General features: G+C 44.9%; 1 protein-coding gene across 10 annotated transcripts in view; it reads left to right on the plus strand.

Annotated features, from left to right (window-relative positions):
- The window catches only part of LOC138966370 (hydrocephalus-inducing protein homolog), a 244,873-nt gene that overhangs the window by 181,986 nt on the left and 40,623 nt on the right, over positions 1–22,264 (plus strand). For 9 of the 10 annotated variants that reach the window (XM_070338587.1, XM_070338596.1, XM_070338602.1 and 6 more), the window contains 5 exons: positions 5,034–5,300; positions 6,121–6,345; positions 9,164–9,302; positions 10,757–10,922; positions 12,030–12,177. In XM_070338587.1, coding sequence (XP_070194688.1) covers positions 5,034–5,300; positions 6,121–6,345; positions 9,164–9,302; positions 10,757–10,922; positions 12,030–12,177 — 945 coding nt within the window. Of the gene's footprint in view, positions 1–5,033; positions 5,301–6,120; positions 6,346–9,163; positions 9,303–10,756; positions 10,923–11,949; positions 12,178–22,264 lie in introns of those variants that run through there. The other variant, XM_070338641.1, reaches the window with a different exon arrangement.

Consider the following 22,264-nt stretch of genomic DNA (forward strand, 5'->3'; position numbering starts at 1 on the left):
CCCAACAGTCGCAGGGTTGTTGTTTTTCTCCCCCTTCGGCTGCTGGAGACGTTTCGTCTTTGGGGCAGGGGTCTTCGCGGCCTCTTGCTTCTGTGGGCGTTTCTTCACAGCCTGCTTCATCGCTTTCGGCTCTTCCCCCTCAAGCTCCCTACACTCCTGCTTTTGAGGAGTTGTCGGGAAGTGAAGAGGAGAGTGAGTCGGAGGACGATAGGGAGGAGGATCAGGGTCGCCCTGAGGTTAACACTGAACCTCTACCCTTGCCGGTTTCTGATGGAACTTCCGAAGCTATGCTTCGTACTTTCCAACAGTACATGACAGACATCACGCGGCGTCTTGACGTCACGGATGCCTCTCTTAAGCGTCTGTCGTCTAGTGTTGACACACAGGACGTGGACCCGGGGTCTGAGGACGAGAGGCAGGAGGCTCGTCCTCGCACAGCTAGAAGGACGTTTGAACAGTTTCAGGACGTCCTTCCCTGAGACGCCCTCTCGTCCTTTGAGTCCGCTTCGGCCCGGGCGCGGGAGGCTCACGCCGCGTCTGCCGGCGGCTCGTTTTATGAACGATCCGGCCGCCGGCAATTCGCGTTCCACCCTAGTCTAAGTGCCACGGTGGAAGCGGCAGCACATCGCCTGAGGAGTACAGATTCACGTGCAAACGCGACCTATGTTCCTCGGGAGGACGCGGGTTCAGTGCCATGCTTTCCTTTGGGAGGCGCACCTCCACTGTTTCCTCGTGTCCAATCTGTTTCGTCCCTCCCTTTTCCCTTTGACTCTCGAACTCTCCCTTTCCAGACTTCGAGTGTTTAGGGTGGGGCTGACGGTGATGTGTTCGTTGGGGAGGTGCCTTCGGTCAAGAAGGTGGAACTGAGCTCTGCTTCGTTCCACAATCTTGAGGCCACCGTTTCGTCCACAGTCGAGGCCCAATCACAGGCCTTGACATGGATGAGCACGCTGTCCACACTGTTGGACCCTCCCAATCGGGCAGAGTCCGATTCCACTCGGGTCCTTGACACGGTTCGAGTGGATCGGGCTTTGCATGCCGTGCGATCGTGCGTGACGTCTGCGGCAGAATTGGCCATTGGAACACGGGTCCACTTTATTGGCCCTGTTCCGTGATCATTTTCTGCCTACTTCTATAGTGCCTCCGGATATGAGGAAGAGTCTGAGGAACACGTTTCCTCAGCCTTCTTCCCTCTTTCATCCGGACACTGTTCGTTCTGTGGTGGAGTCCACACGCCAGAGGAACACTGATTCTCTGATGGTTGGCCTCGCTGCTTCGGCGACGGCGGCGGGGAGTAAGAGAAGTGCTACAGTCACCTCCAGCTCCCAGCCTCAGAAGAAGAAGAAGAAGAAGCCAGTTTCACTGCCTCCTTCTTCCTCCTCTTAGGCGCCTGTTGCGTTCCCAAGCAAGACGAAGGGTGCTCAGACAGGTAAGGGGAAGCAGCACCACCAGGGGGGGTGGTCGCAAGCCTGCGCCTGCCCGCCAGCAGAATTTTCAGTGAGTCCCGGCCCTACGTTGACGCCCCCTCAAGTTGCCCCTCTTTCGTCCGGCGGTTCCCTTTTTTCGGGCCCGCGGCATGTGGGGCAGACTGGTCTCCAACCAGTTTTTCTTGAGGGTGGTGTGGTCGGGGTTTTCTCTACCGCTGTCGTCACAACCTCCATTGTCCGCTCTACCTTGGACGTTCCCCCCTCCTCGAGAGCCTGCCAGATGGCAGGCTCTTCAGGACGAGGTGAACTCGTTGGTCGAGAAGAAGGCGGTCTACCCCCTTTCTCAGCCTTCTCTGGGGTTCTGCTCCCGCCTGTTCACCGTCCCCAAAAAGGACGGCCGGTTCAGGCCGGTGTTGGACCTCTCCACCTTGAACTTGTACCTTCACAGGTGCAAGTTCAAGATGGAAACCCCTTCGTCGGTCCGGTTGGCCATCCGGCCAAACGATTGGGCCATGTCTGGGACCTCCAGGATGCTTACTTCCACATCCTGGTGGCCCCGGGGTACCGACATCTGCTCCGGTTCGTTTGGGAGGGCACGGTGTTCGAGTTTCGGGCCCTCCCATTCGGCCTGTCCTTGGCCCCTCTGATTTTCAACGGGGACAACAACACCACATGCTTAGCTTACCTTCGCCACCAGGGGGGCACCAATTCTCGGTCCCTCTCCCTGTTGGCGGAGGAGATTCTGCTCTGGTGCCAGACCAATCAGGTCCGGATGTCAGTCCAGTTCGTTCCGGGGAAACTGAACGCCCTGGCCGACATTCTCAGTCGGGGCGATCAGGTTCTCTCCACAGAATGGACCATCGCTCACAACGTTCTACAGCGTCTGTGGGCAAGGTGGGACCGTCCTCTGATCGATCTGTTCGTAACTCGATTCAGCGCTCGGCTTCCCAGGTACGTCAGCCCCTTTCGAGACATGAATGCGTTCCACTTGGACGCATTCACTCTCTTGTGGAGGCTCCTCGATGCTTACGCCTATCCCCCGACATCTCTGATTCCGAGGGTGCTGGCAAAATATCTGCAGGAACGACCAAGACTGATTTTGGTCGCGCCTTACTGGCCAACAGCTCCGTGGTTTCCAGATCTTCGCGGTCTCACCCACGTAGACCCTCTACCTCTGGATCTGGACGGGGGAGGTCTGCTCCAGCCTCGATCATGCCTCCCTCATCCACGTCCAGAGAGTCTGTGCTTGACCGCATGGCTCTTGTGCGCTCCAAACTGCTTGCACTAGGATTGCACAAGAGTTCAGTAGAGTTTTCCTTGAACGCTAAGAGGCGATCAACTAATCAGCTCTACGACTTACGCTGGAGAGCTTGGGCCACCTTCGCCTTGTCCAAGGGGATAAAGCCGCTTTATCCCTCAACACAGGACTTGGCCAACTTCCTGGTGGAAGTGTATCAAAAGAAGAGTCTTTCTTCTAAGACTCTTCTTGGATACAGATCTGCCATCGCTTCCACGATTGCGGCCGCTACTGGTCGCAGAACTGAACACTTGATCAGGTCCTCCCTCATCGCTAATGTCCTTTCGGGTATTAGCAATGCAGCGGTGTCTAAACCTCTGGTTTCATTTCCCAAGGGGGATGTCTTTCTGGTCCTCAAACTCCTGCGTAGCAATGAGTTTGAACCCCTGGCAGGCATCAGTATCAAGTTGCTGATTTTTAAGACTAATTGTTCCTCATCGCTTTAGCCACTTGCCGTAGACTCAGTGGTATTCAAGCTTTGAGTGGCCTGGACTTTGACATTGAGTTCACCACACAGCAGTGGTTGCTAGCATGGTCACGTCAGTCTAAGGTATGTTTCTTGGGTATATTTTCTTTTACGGTAGTACTGTTCGAAAATTGCCTGGGTATCTTAATCCTTGGATTTAAGTGATTTTGATTAAGGAGTTTAATACTCTACATATCACCCTCACACCACTCTGGTATTCTGTGCAAGAATAGTACTGTCGAGGTAAGTGTTATATTGACTGTAAGGCTTCTTTTTAAGCCTACTGTCTATATGATACTTACCGAGACAGTACTATTAGAGTTTCCCTCCCGCCTCCCCTCTTGATATGTTATGGGCTTTTTGAGGGTCTGCAGCTCATAAAGAAAGAGGACGCGCCACCTACATCCTGTAAGGGGGAAGCACTCGGACAGTGCTTGGGATCCACGGTGGCGCATGGTTATGGGAGATAATTGTACCCACTCAGCGTTTTGTCCAATTTTTTCGGCCTATAATAGATAATGTGCAAGAATAGTACTGTCTCGGTAAGTATCATATAGACAGTAGGCTTAAAAAGAAGCCTTACACTCTATGTAATCGGTCAGTGTTAGTCTGTCCGGCCGGCCGTCCGGCCGGCCGTCCGTAGACACCACCTTAACGTTGGACTTTTCTCGGAAACTATCAAAGCGATCGGGCTCATATTTTGTTTAGTCGTGACCTCCAATGACCTCTACACTTTAACGATGGTTTCGTTGACCTTTGACCTTTTTCAAGGTCACAGGTCAGCGTCAAAGGAAAAATTAGACATTTTATATCTTTGACAAAGTTCATCGGATGTGATTGAAACTTTGTAGGATTATTCTTTACATCAAAGTATTTACATCTGTAGCCTTTTACGAACGTTATCAGAAAAACAAGGGAGATAACTAGCCTTTTCTGTTCGGCAACACACAACTTAACGTTGGGCTTTTCTCGGAAACTATAAAAGTGACCGGGCTCAAATTTTATGTGAACGTGACTCCCAGTGACCTCTACACTTTGACGTCTGCTTTGGTGACCTTTGACCTTTTTCAAGGTCACAGGTATGTCTTGAAGGAAAAAAATTGAAATATCATATCTCTGAAACTATTCATCGGATTTGATTCAAACTTTATAGGATTATTCTTTACATCAAATTATTTACATCTGTATTGTGTTGTGAATAGCAATTTCTTCCTGTCCATCTGATGCCTCATATAATATTCAGAACTGCGAAAGTGACTCGATCGAGCGTTTGCTCTTCTTGTTTCTTACTGCATTGGTTTGTGGTTCTTTGTAACAAGAAGGCATTTTGAGTTGGTAGAATTGCAGGAAAGGTTTATATGGGGGGTGGGGGGGTGGAGAGGTTTTGTAAATGTTGTTATCACACCTGTACAGCCGTCATATAGATTTGTCTGTGCCCATGCATGCATATGTGTATGTGTTCTATTATAAAGTATCTTCCATTTCAATTAAAGCCTGCTTAGAAAAGAGTCTGGCTGTTTTCTTTTCATCCTGTGCTCTAACAGTAAGTTTGCTTTTGAGGGGGGTGGGGAGGAAGGTGCGGGGGGGGGGGGGGGTGTTAAGTCCTGTTGTGTTTCTCTCTTATCCAGGTTGCTACATATCCTTTCTTGGGTTTTTACTACGGGCACTATGTGTAATGATCAATACAAGACCAAGCAATGTGCATGTTTGTTAGGTGTGTTGACGGATTTGTACCTGTGCCCAAAGCACCGAATTGTTTCAACACAAAGCACAAATTTCTGCTTGATGAACAAGGGGTGAAGAAGACCCGGTATGCAATGAAGACTTGGATGCTTGTTTTCAGAGTGGTGCTGAGGAACTCTGGCACCATTGCCATGGACTACAACTGGCAGGTCGTCATGGACAACTTCAGTCCCTCCATCCAGCGCTCCGTCACTTTCATGTCCGAAGGGGAGCGGCCAGAATCTCGTGTGGACATGGTCGAAGCGTCGTATGTTCCCTTTACTGTAGAGCCGCCGTTTGGTTCTGTCCTCCCAGGCAAGAGAGCGACCTGCACTGTCAAGTTTTCCCCCCTTGACGTCAATGAACACGAGGGGCGTCTTATTTGCAGGTAATTGTTAGGATGTGTTTGTGGATGGATGAAGTGTGTGTTGGTCTTGTCTGTCTACATTCAAAAGTGTTTGTGCTAGTTCTACTGTTCATTGTGTACTTGGTAGTAGGCTGTGGTTGTGTTCTACTCAGATTTGCAGAGAGTGAAGTGAAGATGGCGCCCGCGTGGCCGTATGACGCTGGTTTTGGCGCCAAGCGCTACTAGCGACATCCGGCAAGGGCGGCCACTCTGGAGTATAACTCTAGTTTCACTTTCGTTTTCCTTTCGGTAGTTAAGGGGTTATATGCAAAATAACATTGTGTTAAGTATAAATAAATAAGAAAATTATTATAAATGTTCATGTTTTGTGTATTGTTTGCAATGTATTGTTTTGCAGTACCTATCTTTTGTGACCACCCAAGGACCAACTGGAGTAGTTGTTATAGACAGGTGGTTGCTATGGAACGGTGAAATATGTCTTCGGGGATCCTTGGGGATGGTCATTCTGGACGGGTGGTCGTTATCAAGAGGTGGTCGCTGGGGAAAGTTCATCTGTATATGAATTGCGTTGTATTGTATTGCATGAGATGGCATTGCGGCATTCCCGACCTTGAGAGGGACACTCAGGGCCCAGTAGTTCTATTGTATTGTATTGCTGTGTTTGTAGATAAATCTCATTTTTTGCATTGTACTGTACTGCATGACATTGTACTGCAGCATTCCCAAGCTAGAGAAGGACACAATGGGCCTATATATAGTGTTTGCATTGTATTGTGTTGCAGTGTTTGTAAATAAATCGCACTTTTTGCATTGTACTGTACTGCACGACATTGTATTGCAGCATTCCCAACCTAGAGAAGGACACAATGGGCCCAGTGATATACGTCAGGGCGCGCAGTCTCATGCCGTTCTGTCACTTCGAGCTCCAGGACTCCGACTACATCACCGGTGCTCGTCGCAATCCTGAACTCCGCGGGCCCAACGGGGCGCCCCCTGGCTTCACTCTGGATCCAAACACCCGGGTCATTGAGTTTGATGTTGTCGGCATGGGGGTGCACTGCATCAAGTGAGTGTGCAGCAATTCATTCAGTGGAACCCCTGTTTAAGACCTCCAATCACTCTGAGAAAATCAGGTCTTATAAAGGAGTGAGTCTTAAAATAGGGGTAAATTGACAGACGTTATGAACAGAAGATGTGAAATATCAGGTCTTATAAAGGAGTGAGTCTAAAAATAGTGGTAAATTGACAGACGTTATGAACAGAAGGTGTGAAAAATCAAGGTCTTATAAAGGAGTGAGTCTTAAAATAGGGGTAAATTGACAGACATTATGAACAGAAGATGTGAAAAATCAGGTCTTATAAAGGAGTGAGTCTTAAAATAGGGGTAAATTGACAGACGTTATGAACAGAAGATGTGAAAAATCAGGTCTTATAAAGGAGTGAGTCTTAAAATAGGGGTAAATTGACAGACGTTATGAACAGAAGATGTGAAAAATCAGGTCTTATAAAGGAGTAAGTCTTAAAATAGGGGTAAATTGACAGACGTTATGAACAGAAGATGTGAAGAATCAAGGTCTTAAAAGGGGGGAAGCTTTCAATTTGGGTGTCAAGTCACTTTCTACCCAACCTATGTTGACCAATTTTTTTTTTAGCTGAGACCATGCAGCTGTGCTGCAGCAGGTCAATCAGAATTGTAGTAGCTGTGTAGAAACTGTGTATCAACACGCTGGAATGAAAGGCGTTAGATCGACGTTTCAGGAAGCAACTGAAGTTAACAGTCTGAGCGAATATATCCGTACCTGGTGAGATAGAGCCAAATGAGTGGGTACGGATATATCCGTACCTGGGAGACAATGAGTTAAGAGAGGGTTTCACTATATTATATTTGTGTGGTACATATTGGATACTAGAGGAATACCCGGCTTCGCCGGGGTGAATCGCGAGACAGAGACAGACAGCGTGGCGGTTCATCACAATCACCTCTGCAGGCGAAGTCCTGTCAAACGGGATTGAGAATTTTAGAGCTTATTTCTTAGCCCTATATTATCTGTTGTGGCTTCTCAAATGCCAGAACATACAGACAGTCAAAAGCCGCTAGACCCCATCACAAACAGAACTCTACAATCCACAGGTTTTTGCCCACACACACACACACAAACACAGAGAAGCCGTATATATATATATGTATATCTATATCTATAAATATATAGAGATAGGTGAGAGTGTATTTTTCGCGTGGCTATAAATTGATTCGACCTTTTCACTTTGACAGTAAGAACAACTTACGGGTGCAAGGGAAGCGTTCTGGACAGCGCAGTGACATTCTAAAAATAGTTACTCAGAAACGGGAATTTGGGGTGAACGGCGCGAGACAGAGACAGACAGCGTGGCGGTTCACCACAATCACCTTTGAAGGCGAAGTCCTGTCAAACGGGATTGAGAATTTTAGAGCTTATTTCTTAGCCCTATATTATCTGCTGTGGCTTCTCACATGCCAGAACATACAGACAGACAAAAGCCGCTAGACCACATCACAAACAGAACTCTACAATACACAGGTTTTTGCCCACACACACACACAAACACACACACACACAGAGAAGCCGTATATATATATGCATATCTGTATCTATAAATATATAGAGATAGGTGAGAGTGTATTTTTCGCGTGGCTATAAATTGATTGGACCTTTTCACTTTGACAGTAAGAACAACTTACGGGTGCAAGGGAAGCGTTGTGGACAGCGCAGTGGACAGCGCAGTGACATTCTAAAAATAGTAATAGTAACTTACAACTGAACGGGAAAGCCACACGAAGGAAGGGAGATAAACGCCAAACACTGGAGAAGATAAGGAAGAGTTACTTATAATGGTGAAATGAACACAAAAACCAAAATCAGTTCAGCGCTGCGCGCTGAGAGCACGTGTTGAAATATCTCATCGATGATATTGTGTCCGGGGTGTAGCTGAATACGGTGTCCAAATTTGAAAAAGATCCACCGAGAACTTTGGCGTTGTGATGTGGTGTAGCGGCTATGGTGTGTCGGTATGGGGGCCCGGGTAGCTGAGGTGGAACCAAAATAGCTGAGGTGGAACCAAAATCGGTTCAGCGCTGCGCGCTGAGAGCACGTGTTGAAATATCTCATCGATGAGGTTGTGTCCGGGGTCTCTCTGAATAAGCCCACCAAATTTGAAGCAGATCCATCGAGAACTTTGGCCGTGCATGGCGAATACACAAATACACAGATACACAGACACACAGACACACACACAGACACACACAAGTCGTATATATATATAATCCATTGCTGACCAAGGAAAGATTTCTTTGAGAATAAGGTGGTTACATTTCGTGCAATTTGACCATTTCTGGTTTGTCTGAAGAATATAAATACAAGGAAAAACTAACAGTACTTTTTCTGGATACTTTTTCTTGCCGTTGCATGCTAGGAACTGTGTGCATCAGCTCACGAGAAAGGGAACGAATTAGCAGAATTTCAATATTAATAATGAGCATGCAATTGGTGACACAAGTTGGCGCACAGAATTGTTTGGTGTCATTCTGAGTTTTACATTCTGCTTCATTTCATTATTTCTTTTTTCTGTCATTATTCTCAGTTATTTTCTTCTTCTTCTGCGTTCGTGGGCTGAAACTCCCACGTACACTCGTGTTTTTTGCACGAGTGGAATTTTACGTGTATGACTGTGTTTTACCTCGCCATTTAGGCAGCCATACGCCTTTTTCGGAGGAATTCTCAGTTATAAACGTTATTGACCAGCTGTGCTAACTTGGTTTTTCTGTCCCCAGAACTAGTGTCTATTTGGTACATGACGTGGTTATGATATGCAAGGACGATTGAAACAGGCTATATTTGTGTTTGCAGGGAGTTCAACATTGTCAACCCTACCAACGAGAAATATGAGTTTGAGTGGATCTGTGAAGACGAGATTGATCACCGCTCACCCCCAGCCTTCAAGTGTCTCAACCCCAAGGGAGACATCCGCAGTGGCCGCAAGTTCAAGGTCAGTCTTGTCACAATGTGGGGAGCACTGTGGAAAACTATTTGAAGCTGTTACTAACCTTTTCGCCTCTTCAAGTTTTATTGGTTTGACTTTGTATTAAGTGTGGCATTCATACAACTTATGAGAAGGTTACATAGCTTTGACTCTGTGAAGTGCCTTATTCTTCATGCGGCTTGTGGATGGGGATCATTGTGAACTTACGCTTACCTTTTAGTTCGTTGTTGTATCAAGAAGATGAGTGAAGAAAACATTGTTTGAACTGACGGGTGATTTTTTTTATACAGTGGTACTCCCCATGTAAGACCTCCCAAAATCTGACAAATTTAGGTCTTAAAAGGGGGGAGGTCTTACATGGGGGGTGAGGTCAGGTCAGAAAAAGACAGTGAGAGAGAAAAAATCAGTGACAGAGAGAAAGAGAGAAATACCTTCAGGGTCCGTCGAAGTTGTGGCATAATTACAGTTGTGGTTTGGTGAATTAATTTGATAATCTAATTCAATAAAAAGCAAGAGGTATGTATTTTTTCTATTTTTTTAAAACTTTAATTGTATCCTCACAATTTTTGCCGGTCTCCCATCGATTTTCTTGGTCGCTGACGATCGATTGAATCTGAGTTTTTCCTACCTCAAACGACCGCGCGATCGAAATTGCCGTTTCGCCCTTACGGCTCCGTTTCACCACTTCCATCTTCTGTTCCAGAGTCAAAATTTTCCTCTTCTTTCCGCGCGATTGAGCGTTTGAAGTTGAAGGAGAGTTCGAAGCCATGGTCGAAGAAGAAGATCGTTGATGCTCGCGCGTGTGTTTGTTGATTTTTCGAAAGGAAGTGGACAAAGAAAAGGGCATGTTGGGACCGTAAAATTGTGAACGCCGGACATGCGCAATCGAGACCTAAACGCGTCGTCTGTTATATTTCCGGCCGAGTGATTTTTGCGATCTTTTTTCAGAGATTCAAGCAAAACGTTACGATTTTTTGTTAGGTTTTGATTTGAAAATGTCGTTACAAGGTCGCAAATTGTAACAACTAGTCGGTCGCAAATCGGGTTCTGGGAGGAGTCGGCCATGGGGGGTGATTTATATAGCAAAACTAATCCGTGAGCAAGAATGAGGTCTGAGAAGGGAGAGGGTCTCTGATGGGGGGGTCGTTCGTCGGGAGTACCACTGTAGTTGACAAGTTTTGGTAGCAACTTTGGTTTAAACAAAATTTTACACACATGACAATACAGCAACATTCTTACCAAATACCAAGGAGCAAAACAAGTTTAAACTTGCAGTAAGTGCTCACATGATCATACCTATTGTTGCATGGCGGAATATGATGCATAAAATGTGAATTCAAATTTTCATGTGGTGACTTTAAGCACATTGGTGAGTTCATTTTCATTGTTATCTTGTTCTTCTCACCTGCAGCCTCTTGTTCCTATTCTTTAAGCATTTTATTTCGCGTTGTGTCCTCCAGGTCGGGTTTGAGTTTGTGTCGAGCAAGCTGGACATCGTGGAGTCGTTCTGGAGGTTCAAGGTTCCCAGCCAGGACATCTCTGTCCCCTTCCTGCTGGTGGGCAACACACGCGAACCCGACGTCATCATGGACAGGTCCCACTTCAACTTCAAGGCTCTCCTCATTGGTCAGTTTTACCACAGACTATTCAGCACAACTTGATATTCTTTATGTTTCAAGTTAGTTTGATAATTCATATTTTTGATATTTCAATTTGGTTTGATCATTCTTCTGTATTTGTTTAAAATACGCACAAGTCATTTACTTGGGAATAGGAGGGGAATTTTTACAATTCATTGAATACAAAAATACTTTCAGTTTGGGTTTTCATCTAAGAATGAACCGTAAGTACTCTCATACAAAAAATTTTTATCTTAAATTGTTAATGACAGTTTTCTTACTTTAATATATAATTGTTTGTCTTGCTAATCCTTCCTATGCCGATTGTCATGCCTCAGATGTCAAAAAGATTGAAAGTGTTAAATTTCCTAAAGGTACAGCCAAACACAACTTTCATGTGCATGTTCACTGTGACTGTGTTTCACTGTTATTGAGTGGAAAGTTGTTCCAAGATGTGCATGGAGAGAGAATTCGAATCACACTGTTCACACCGTCAAACCACAAATCTTTGTGCAAATGTTTTGAATGAATGAGTCAGCAAATGCACAAGCACAAACACAGAAAGTTCATGCATTAAAAACAAGACAGCAGTGCATGTTCAGATGTAAAATGTGGTCACTAAATTATTTTTTATTTATATTCTCCCCCCACCCCCTCCCCCTACATGTTGTATGTTAGTGATTGCACAACACTGCGAGAATGATTGTTTCATCTCCATTATTAAAGCCAAACTTTAAAAAGTTGATACTACCAACTACAAGTATGAAAACTTTTTTATTTGTATAACTTATGTGGAGGAATTGTGGATATTAAGCACAATCTGACTAGAAGATAGCTTCAGGTGGTAAACTGAAAAAGATTAGTACAAATACCAAGATCTTTTTTTTTTTTTCTGTTGATAATGTCAGTAAATGTACCTAATTGTAAGACCTGAGTTTCACACATTTTGGAAGGTCTTAAAAAGGGGGCTTTCACTGTCGCATCATTGAGGACTTCACTGGCAGATGGTATAATGCGAGTGTGTTGTGTTACAGGCCGTGAAGCCATGGAGACACTGTCGCATCATTGAGGACTTCACTGGCAGATGGTATAATGCGAGTGTGTTGTGTTACAGGCCGTGAAGCCATGGAGACAGTGTACCTGATCAACAACGAGAACATGCCGTTCAACTACCACTTTGTGGAGGACTCGTGTCACTCTGAGGGTTACGCTTCACACCTCATCGTTCAACCCATATCAGGACAGATCCCTGCAAAGTCCAGGTATGTGTCATAAGTGAGGCACTCTTGTCTCAGTTGCAGAGCTGCAAACTGTTATGCTTTTAGCGTAGCACTTTGTTATATAATACATTAAATTACATATTCTTACCCCAATTCTCATAAATGCATTGGCTTCAATCTCACATGCTAGATGTCGAAAAACTACTCAAATTACCTGCCCTTGCAAGGGTGGTAACCAAGCTAAAAAACAGACGCCATAGCCGTTGCTATGACCTGTCCCACCTGGTTACCCATAACCCACCGCGCACCACGTGAGCGCCGGCATCCGGAATAATCATTCTCGACTTTCGACGACGCACGTAGGATGTGCGGAATTCGACGCTCACTTGGACTTCACTAGCCCTTGTCTTTTAGACGATACAGGCTTGCGGGGTCCTTTACCTGTTCGCCATTCATTTGGTGAGATCTGCCCTTTTTATTGAATTGAATTGTTGTTGTTAGCTGCTTGGTTTTACGGCCGCGTCGGAAATTTACGTTTCTGGTCGGCTATGGTTTTCGGCCATTTAGCTTTTCCAAGATGGCTGATACCAAGCAGTAACTCAGTGCGAGCCAGGGAGGGGAGAAGGCTTATAGCCCTATTTAGAAACCTCCGTGCGGGTCGACGACCCTTTGAGTAGTACTCCTTTTGTAGTAGCTATTCAGGCGGATAAGGTTTCGTTTTTTCTCCCCAGCCTGCATCTCCTCGTAAGGAGAACCAGTCAGTGTCTTCCACTTTCGGTGGGTTAATTAACGATGAAATGTGACAGTGCACAAGAAAATCAGGTATAATGCCCCGTTTGAGGAAAAAAAGTTGTTCAGGGTTTCTAAAAGCGCATTTCCTGTTGATTAATGCAAAAAAAAGAATACAATTATCTGAATTAGGTGTTTTTTTACAAAAACTTGGAACATGCTTCAATGCATTTCGCGATTTGCGGAAATTGACGTAGAAAGATTATTAACCTCTTCACTGCCACAGTATAACAGCATTTTGGTATTGCTGTGCGCCAGGGCAAAATTTTGCTTTCTTCGGTAGGTTCACTAATCTGTTCACTGCTCGATCATTTATTGAGATATCTCTTAGATCTTTGGCATGTGTTTTGCTTATACCCTTGGCTATTATAGGATGACACGATCATTGGACTTTGTTTGTGATTGTTATAGTAAAAATTGATATAATGACCATTTTTGTCAAAAATTACAGTTTCCGGACTTACACACACACACATTGCAGCACATAAAACCACACAAAACACTGCTAAAACTGGTGTCAAACATCAGGTACTCGCATTACAGCCCATAAAGAACAAATGTTTATTTTGAATGTGTTATGTATGTTATTATTACGGACACAAACGCTCAGCAATGTAATTTCTCTTTTAGAGATTAATAAAGTTATTGTATTGTATTGTATTGCATAAAAGTATTCTTCTGTGTGGTAATCCATCAATCACTTCTTGTAGAGCTTCCAGAACACTGTATCGCTTGAAAACAGGTCTACGAGTTGAGGTCGGACTTTCCGCCGCCATTGTGAATACTAACATGTCTTGGCAAAGTGGTGATCGAGCTGTCAACACGTGGTATAGTAGCTTATCCGAACGGTCTATGGGAAAGAACTGTGTTTAGAACCCCTACAAGTACTTGGACAGAGGTTACCTCCCATTTAGTTTTCAGAAATGTCCTGAAATGTTGGTGACACAAATCCCACGTATGAGATACGGTTATGGGCGTACGACAAACCAAAAATGACCACGTATTACATACGGGGTGGGCAGTGAAGGGGTTAATGCATTATTTCTCATAACTCCTGTACAAAAATTTTCCCAGACATATATTTGGTGTCAAAGTATCCAGGTTTGTCCACAGATTACACTCAGACTACTAATTTCTGCTACAAAATTTATTTTCATAAATCGATGACAGCCATCAGGGGTGGAGGTTACGTTGCGACTTGTACCCACAGCAATTTTGTTGACTTCTCTCGTCCATTTCAACGTCCATATTCCCCAGAAATTTTTTTAAATGGTACATTAAAATCTGCACAATCTGGTGCATTCTGAGACTAAAATTCAACTTGTTTGGATCAGGTAAAAAAAAAAAAAGAAAAGACATTCACATTCCCCCTACAAAAAAAAAATCACACAACAATGGTAACATTGTAATGGTGCATACTTAAGTAATGAACCATGTATCCATAATCCAATACTGGCAATAGTATGATTCAATGCATTGAAGCACAAAATGACTATTAGTTATCAAGAGTTTTCAGTCAGCACAATCTCAAGCCTCCAGTGTTCTGTTTCATCTTCACTTCTCTCCATATCATTCAGTCAACAAGTTATAGATACTGTGATGAAATGGGAGGCGGAAAAATGGATTACTCCAGCGGAATTCGTAAGTTGTGTTTCGCAGAATTTGTAAGTTGTGTTTCGCGGAAATCCGCAAATTCGCGGAAAAGTCCCACCCCTGAGCCATAAAGATCATGGTTTGAGCTCTGATGAGCAAAACAATGTGCGCACAAGAATGTCTCACTGGGTTTCTACACATAGCACGTAGCAGACATTTTCACTCTGTTGTCAGCTTCTTTGCTGCCATTCCCCTCGGTTTCTTCTTTGGGCGACCTGGTTTCCTGTGCTGGGAAGCAGCTGTGTAGCTTGTGAAGCATTCTGTTTTGCACAGTCACCCGCCGAGCAGTTACTTTGTTGTTCAAGCTTAAAGGCATATGTACTCGATGACTATACACGCTAATTGCTTTACCAACAGCTGGAGACATGCTAAATTAAGTTCCCTGCAAAATATTGTGGTCTAGGACCCCTTCAATGTTGAGATATGTTAATTTTCATTTTGATCTGGATCGTCCTATTTATAGATTTGGCAACACATGTAACGTTGATGCAAGGGAGCTAACACCGCGGCTTTGTTGACATCCTCACTTTTTCAGAGGCTAGAACAAGCTGTAATGCATGTATTATGGTCCGCGCATGGTGACATATCGTCATTATATGGTCTTATGGTGCGTTTGGCATCGATTATGGGCAAACTACACTTTGTAAACACGGGAGCGCGTACATATGCCTTTAAGTCTAGTGACTTATCTGTAACGGATTTCTCGTTTTAGCTTGTGCCGCCATTTGCATTTGTTGGAAATGGCGTTGTACTTTTTGCTCCGTCTTTACGGAGTTGTACTTTTAACATGGCGATATTACTGTAGTGCTGCCAGGCAGATGACATTCGTTTTCCTGCTGAGCAGTTTGTTCTGTTGTTTAAGCTTAAGTCTAGTGACTTATCTTTTACAGTTTATTTGGTTGAGCTTGTGCCGCCTTTGCTTTTCGTGAATTATGTTGAAGTTGTTGTCTCCGTTTCACGGAGTTGTAGTTTCAAAATGGCGGACATAAGCTGTAGCGCTGTTAGACAGGTGACCTTGTTTACCTGTTGAACAGTGCGTTCTGTTGTTTAAAGCTTAGGTCTAGTGACTTATCTTTTACAGATTAATTTTGTCTTTAGCTTGTACCGCCATTTGCGTTTTGGTATTGTGTTGTTTACTAGATGTCTCCGTCTTCATGGAGTTCTAGTCTTCAACATGGCGGACAAGAGTTGTGGAAAGCCAGGCAGGTACTTTGTTACCTGCTGAGCAGTTTGTCTTTATTTTGCTTAAGCCGATATGATTTTCTGTAGAGCTCTTCTTTTAGCTAGGCTAATAAATAACACTCTATTAAGGGGTTCCTTGCTTTTTATCTGGTCGAGATATTTTGCGACCAGGTTAGCATAGAATCGTTATGGGTCGTTCGACCCTTTTGTTGTGTTATTGCCTACTTTGCTCCTGGTCAGAAGGTCAAAGAAGTCTTGGTGGTGCCGTCTTCGCGACGTTTCCACCCGGAGTCGGCTACTCTGCTGACGTTGTCGGGGTTTTAGGCCGTCAGCTGCCGTGACCTCTGCTGATGTGGCTTTCCCTCAACCGTCGGGTTCTGCCGACGAGGTACGTAATTGGAAAGTTCGATGCGTCTGCACACTAAGGTTGTAGTTCGTCTCGACTGAAACCCTACCTGTCTCTTTGGGGTCGGCTCATACCGGCTCCTCGTGACGGGTTCTACTGCTTCGGCAAGGGGTTTCCGGCCACAATATCGCTTTCATGTGATAGTGGCACTTTCAGTTTGTTGCCATCACCTTCCGGCTTCAACCCTACGGGGTTTCCGATTGTTGGTGGCAACGGCAATCTGTCTCTCACTTCCGCTTCCGCTCGTTCGGTTTCGGATGGTGGGGGACTGAACGTGTCAGCTTCCGGGCAGAACACGGCAGTGTTTCCGGTTGCTTTCACTCGGGATTGCCAGCTACCGCCGGTTCCGGTTCGCAGGTTCCGGGGTATAAATTTTTGTAAAGTTCGATGCGTTCTGCACACTAAGGTTGTAGTTCGTCTCGACTGAAACCCTACCTGTCTCTTTGGGGTCGGCTCATCCCGGCTCCTCGTGACGGGTTCTACTGCTTCGGCAAGGGGTTTCCGGCCACAATATCATGTGATCGTGGCACTTTCCGTTTGTTGCCATCAGCTTCCGGCTTCAATCCTACGGGGTTTCCGGTTGTTGGTGGCAACGGCAATCTGTCTCTCACTTCCGCTTCCGCTCGTTCGGTTCGAATGGTGGGGGACTGAACGTGTCAGCTTCCGGGCAGAACACTGCTGTGTTTCCGGTTGCTTTCACTCGGGATTGCCAGCTACCTTTCCTTACTGGTTCCTCATAGTGCAGCTGCATGAGGTTTCGGTACTGGGGATCATCATTTCCGGTGTGGATCAATGATGGTTCCGGGATTGGTCAGTCTACGTCGCTTTGTTGTTGACGGTACGGACTTTGACGTAGATCGGGATGACTCTTCTGAGATTGAGTCTACCTTTCGAGTCTAGAAGGGACTTCCTCGGCCATTGGTTTTGGCCGCTGGGGTTACTGTTATTTATTTGCGGAAGGGGTGATGGCTGCTTCTCACTTGCAGCTCCACCGCCTTCTGCATTTGTCACTTTGCCGGCTACCTCTGTTTCCGCTTTGTCGGTTTCGGGCTGCGGTAGCGTTCTTTCTTTACCGGTTCCGCACAGCGTGGCTGCACGGGGTTCCGGTACTGGGGGACAATCATTTCTGGCTTCGGCCAATGATGGTTCTGGGAACAATGACTCTTTGCCAATTGACTTCCAATGTCAACCCTTTGGGTTTCAGGTTGTCGGTGGTATTGGTACCCTGTCTCTCACTTCTGATTTCGGAGTGAAGGACCGTATGCATTAGCATCAGCTCGCACCACCACAGTGTTGCGGGTGCTTTTGCACTAGGGATTTCGGCTAATTCTGGTTCGTCTTTTGACGTTCCAGGTAATCGTAGCACTTTGTTCTTTCCTGTCCGCAACTTCTGATGTCAATCCTTTGGGGTCCAGGTTGTTGGGGGCAGTGATGCCATGTATCTTACTTCCTGTTCCGCTTCGGCTGTTAGGATGGTAAGGTTTTGTACGTGATGGCATCTATGATTACTGCTTGCGTCGGTCCCCGCGTCTGACTTTTGGTCTTTCAGCGATGAACAGACGCGTTCTGGTTTTTCGGCCAAACTCAGGGTGATTCTTGATTTGGCAGCGAAATTAATTCCGGATTTTTCTTGAGGACGCTCCATTTGTTCATGCCACTGCAGGCTTCGGCCATTGTTTTTCCGCACTTTCGGTTGTTAACGTACGACCAGAATCGCGGCTTTCTCGTGCTATCTCCATCTGCAGCTCTTGCAGGGACTGGAGAGGATTACTTAGTCAGGTGGACTTATTGTTTTCCGTTCACTGAGCACACCGAACATCTCTTTTTGTCAGGAACTTTCTGGTCATTTCCTGCTGCTACTCAGGATGACTACGAATCTGATCAGCATTCTACTTACGTTAGAAATCGGATAACAGACTTTCTTTCGAGTGGCGAGAAGGTCATTCACGACAGCTGTCGGTCTTTGGGCGCTCTTATTTTTGTCCTCTCGAGGAGGTTGTTCGGACTTTCTGTTAGTTAACTTCCTCTGTTTTGGAAGGAAGTTTCTGAAGTCAGTTTGGGGGCAACATGACTGCCGGTTACGGCGACCTTGTCTTACCTGCGGGTAACGGCAGTCCAGTTCATAGTCATAGTCATTCTTTGGTGCTTTCTGCCACGATCCACGAAGTTTATGAGTCCTTGTCTTTGCTAGACTTGGACTCTTAACGCAGGAAGTTTTACTGCGTCATACGCTCGGTCTTGATTGGGTAGATACTCAAAGCAGGTCATGCACCAGCAGAAGCTTACTTTTGGCTAACCGTTTGGATCAAGCTGGTTTCACAGCTTGGTTCATTGGAGGGTGAGTGTTCCTTTTAGTTTGGAAACTTCAGGAACACGTATGCTCTTTTTGACTCACATGCGAAGCAAAAGTGAGTCTATGTACTCACCCGAGTCGTCCGTCCGTCCGTCCGTCCGGACGTCCGGAAAACTTTAACGTTGGATATTTCTTGGACACTATTCAGTCTATCAGTACCAAATTTGGCAAGATGGTGTATGATGACAAGGCCCCAAAAAACATACATAGCATCTTGACCTTGCTTCAAGGTCAAGGTCGCAGGGGCCATAAATGTTGCCTAAAAAACAGCTATTTTTCACATTTTTCCCATTTTCTCTGAAGTTTTTGAGATTGAATACCTCACCTATATATGATATATAGGGCAAAGTAAGCCCCATCTTTTGATACCAGTTTGGTTTACCTTGCTTCAAGGTCAAGGTCACAGGAGCTCTTCAAAGTTGGATTGTATACATATTTTGAAGTGACCTTGACCCTGAACTATGGAAGATAACTGTTTCAAACTTAAAAATTATGTGGGGCACATGTTATGCTTTCATCATGAGACACATTTGGTCACATATGATCAAGGTCAAGGTCACTTTGACCCTTATGAAATGTGACCAAAATAAGGTAGTGAACCACTAAAAGTGACCATATCTCATGGTAGAAAGAGCCAATAAGCACCATTGTACTTCCTATGTCTTGAATTAACAGCTTTGTGTTGCATGACCTTGGATGACCTTGACCTTGGGTCAAGGTCACATGTATTTTGGTAGGAAAAATGTGTAAAGCATGTGAGTCGTATGGGCTTTGCCCTTCTTGTTTTGAGCTTTTTCTCACCTATGAGGGCTTGATATCTTTTTTTCAGGTATCACTCGTTTATCGGGAGGAGATAGGTCACGAACTGACGTCTATCTCCCAGGCCTGGCGGGCTACACGCCCTCCCGAGGTGTAACTTAGTGACATTATGTTTTAACGGTCGCTACAGGGCTCGTCCTAATCAGTTCTGAGTGGACAACCTTAGGCTCTGATCGTTCCATGTTCGGCACTACAGCAAGCGCCCACTTTGATGATTGCTTCCTTCCTTGTCTATTAAATTTCATAGCTTCTTGCTAGTGAAGATTAGGTTAAAACTTTTGCCGCTTTTGCTTAAAGCCGCATTGTTTTGTTTATGAGCAATCTCGGTTCATCTTTTGATGAGAGGTTGCATTCTCGCCGATCTGCAAATTGTTTCCGTTGTTTTCGGCTTTAAGTCTTTCGACTCTTTTGTGTAAAGAGTCTAGTAAGGCCAGATGTTTTCCAACATTTGTCTTGCTCTATCCATTGAACAAGGGACAGGTTCTTGCCTCTGGTTCATTGCGAACATTTAGCGTCTTCCTCATAGACTATGGTGCTGTGGCTTACCCAAGCCATAATCTTTTAGTGCTTCACTCCGCGGAGGGTGTTTCACTTGTGGCCTTTTGGAATTCTTTGTTCTCTTCAAGTGGGGGACACAAAGGTTCGGGTTTTTTTTATTACTCGCTCGCCTCGGAGGACATATCTGGTTGTCTTCCGAATTTGCACAGCTCTCATTTGAGTTAGGACTGTCTTCCCGGTCTAGCTTGTAAGAGATTGTTCTCTCTTTCGTCAGTCACGATCAAGACAGTTCAGTGAGGTTGGCGCTCTTTCCGGTTTTCCGAAGACATAACTCACGTATCTTTAATTTTTGGCTCACGTAAGTGTAGCCTATGCGATGCTAACTTTTGTCTGTCTGTGCGTGCGTATGTATGTATGTGGTAGAAACTCTAACATTTGAAGACGTCACATTACATTGACGTCACATTATGACGTAAGAGGGTTTGATGTCACGCGAAGGAATTACTGAAAGTCTCGGTCATTTTTTTTTGAGCGGGCCGAGACTAGTTGGCAGTCGTGTCCCTGTAAGTAGGCTACATGCAGACAGACAGATCTAGATCTAGTGTCTCGCTTTCTTGCACAGTTTCACCTATGCTCTTTCTGTGTGTGTGTGTGTGTGTGTGTGTGTGTGTGTGTGTGTGTGTGTGTGTGACGGAGTGATTGAGTTTGTGTTACTGTTTGTCGATTTCTTACGTGAGCCTTGAAGGCTTCGCCTCTTGTTTCACTTAGCTTAGGTCTCAACAGACTTATGTGAAAGGGTTATTTATCTAAGTTGATCTTATCTGGTGTTTTTACATTTAGTCAAGTTATGACTAAATGTTTTAACATCGAGGGGGGAATCGAGACGAGGGTCGTGGTGTATGTGCGTGTGTCTGTGTGTGTGTGTGTGTGTGTGTGTGTGTGTGTGTGTAGAGCGATTCAGACTAAACTACTGGACCGATCTTTATGAAATTTGACATGAGAGTTCCTGGGTATGAAATCCCCGAACGTTTTTTTCATTTTTTTGATAAATGTCTTTGATGACGTCATATCCGGCTTTTCGTGAAAGTTGAGGCGGCACTGTCACGCCCTCATTTTTCAACCAAATTGGTTGAAATTTTGGTCAAGTAATCTTCGACGAAGCCCGGACTTCGGTATTGCATTTCAGCTTGGTGGCTTAAAAATTAATTAATGATTTTGGTCATTAAAAATCTGAAAATTGTAAAAAAAAATAAAAATTTATAAAACGATTCAAATTTACGTTTATCTTATTCTCCATCATTTGCTGATTCCAAAAACATATAAATATGTTATATTCGGATTAAAAACAAGCTCTGAAAATTAAATATATAAAAATTATTATCAAAATTTTTTTTTCGAAATCAATTTAAAAACACTTTCATCTTATTCCTTGTCGGTTCCTGATTCCAAAAACATATAGATATGATATGTTTGGATTAAAAACACGCTCAGAAAGTTAAAACGAAGATAGGTACAGAAAAGCGTGCTATCCTTCTCAGCGCAACGAATACCCCGCTCTTCTTGTCAATTCCACGGGCACTGCCTTTGCCACGGGCGGTGGAGTGACGATGCTACGAGTATACGGTCTTGCTGCGTTGCGTTGCGTTCAGTTTCATTCTGTCTTCTTCTTCTTCTTCTGCGTTCGTGGGCTGAAACTCCCACGTACACTCGTGTTTTTGCAGGAGTGGAATTTTACGTGTATGACCGTTTTTACCCTGCCATTTAGGCAGCCATACGCCGCTTTCGGGGGAGTTTCATTCTGTGAGTTCGACAGCTACTTGACTAAATGTTGTATTTTCGCCTTACGCGACTTGTTTTTTTTTACCATCATTAACAATCCATGAGTGGTTGCAAACAAAATGGGGGGGGGGGGGGGGGGGGGGCAGTCAGCCCTTCCTCCAGCACCTTAGTGCAAGTTTCTAGGTTTTGGGTACCCCCCACGGGTTAGGGGGAGTCCCATATTGGTTGGGACGAGAAAGAATTTACCCGATGCTACCCAGCATGTCGTAAGAGGCGACTAACGGTTCTGTTTCTCCTTTTACCCTTGTTAAATGTTTCTTGTATAGAATATAGTCAATGTTTGTAAAGATTTTAGTCAAGCAGTATGTAAGAAATGTTGAGTCCTTTGTACTGGAAACTTGCATTCTCCCAGTAAGGTCATATATTGTACTACGTTGCAAGCCCCTGGAGCAATTTTTTGATTAGTGCTTTTGTGAACAAGAAACAATTAACAAGTGGCTCTATCCCATCTCCCCCCCTTTCCCCTATCCCATCTCCCCCCTTTCCCCCGTTGCGATATAACCTTGAATGGTTGAAAACGATGTTAAACACCAAATAAAGAAAGAAAGAAAAAGGTTTTGGGCATCGGCTTTAGCATTCTCCAGTTCAGG

This window comes from Littorina saxatilis, linkage group LG1, assembly GCF_037325665.1.
Source record: "Littorina saxatilis isolate snail1 linkage group LG1, US_GU_Lsax_2.0, whole genome shotgun sequence".
In the NCBI taxonomy this organism is placed as follows: domain Eukaryota; kingdom Metazoa; phylum Mollusca; class Gastropoda; order Littorinimorpha; family Littorinidae; genus Littorina; species Littorina saxatilis.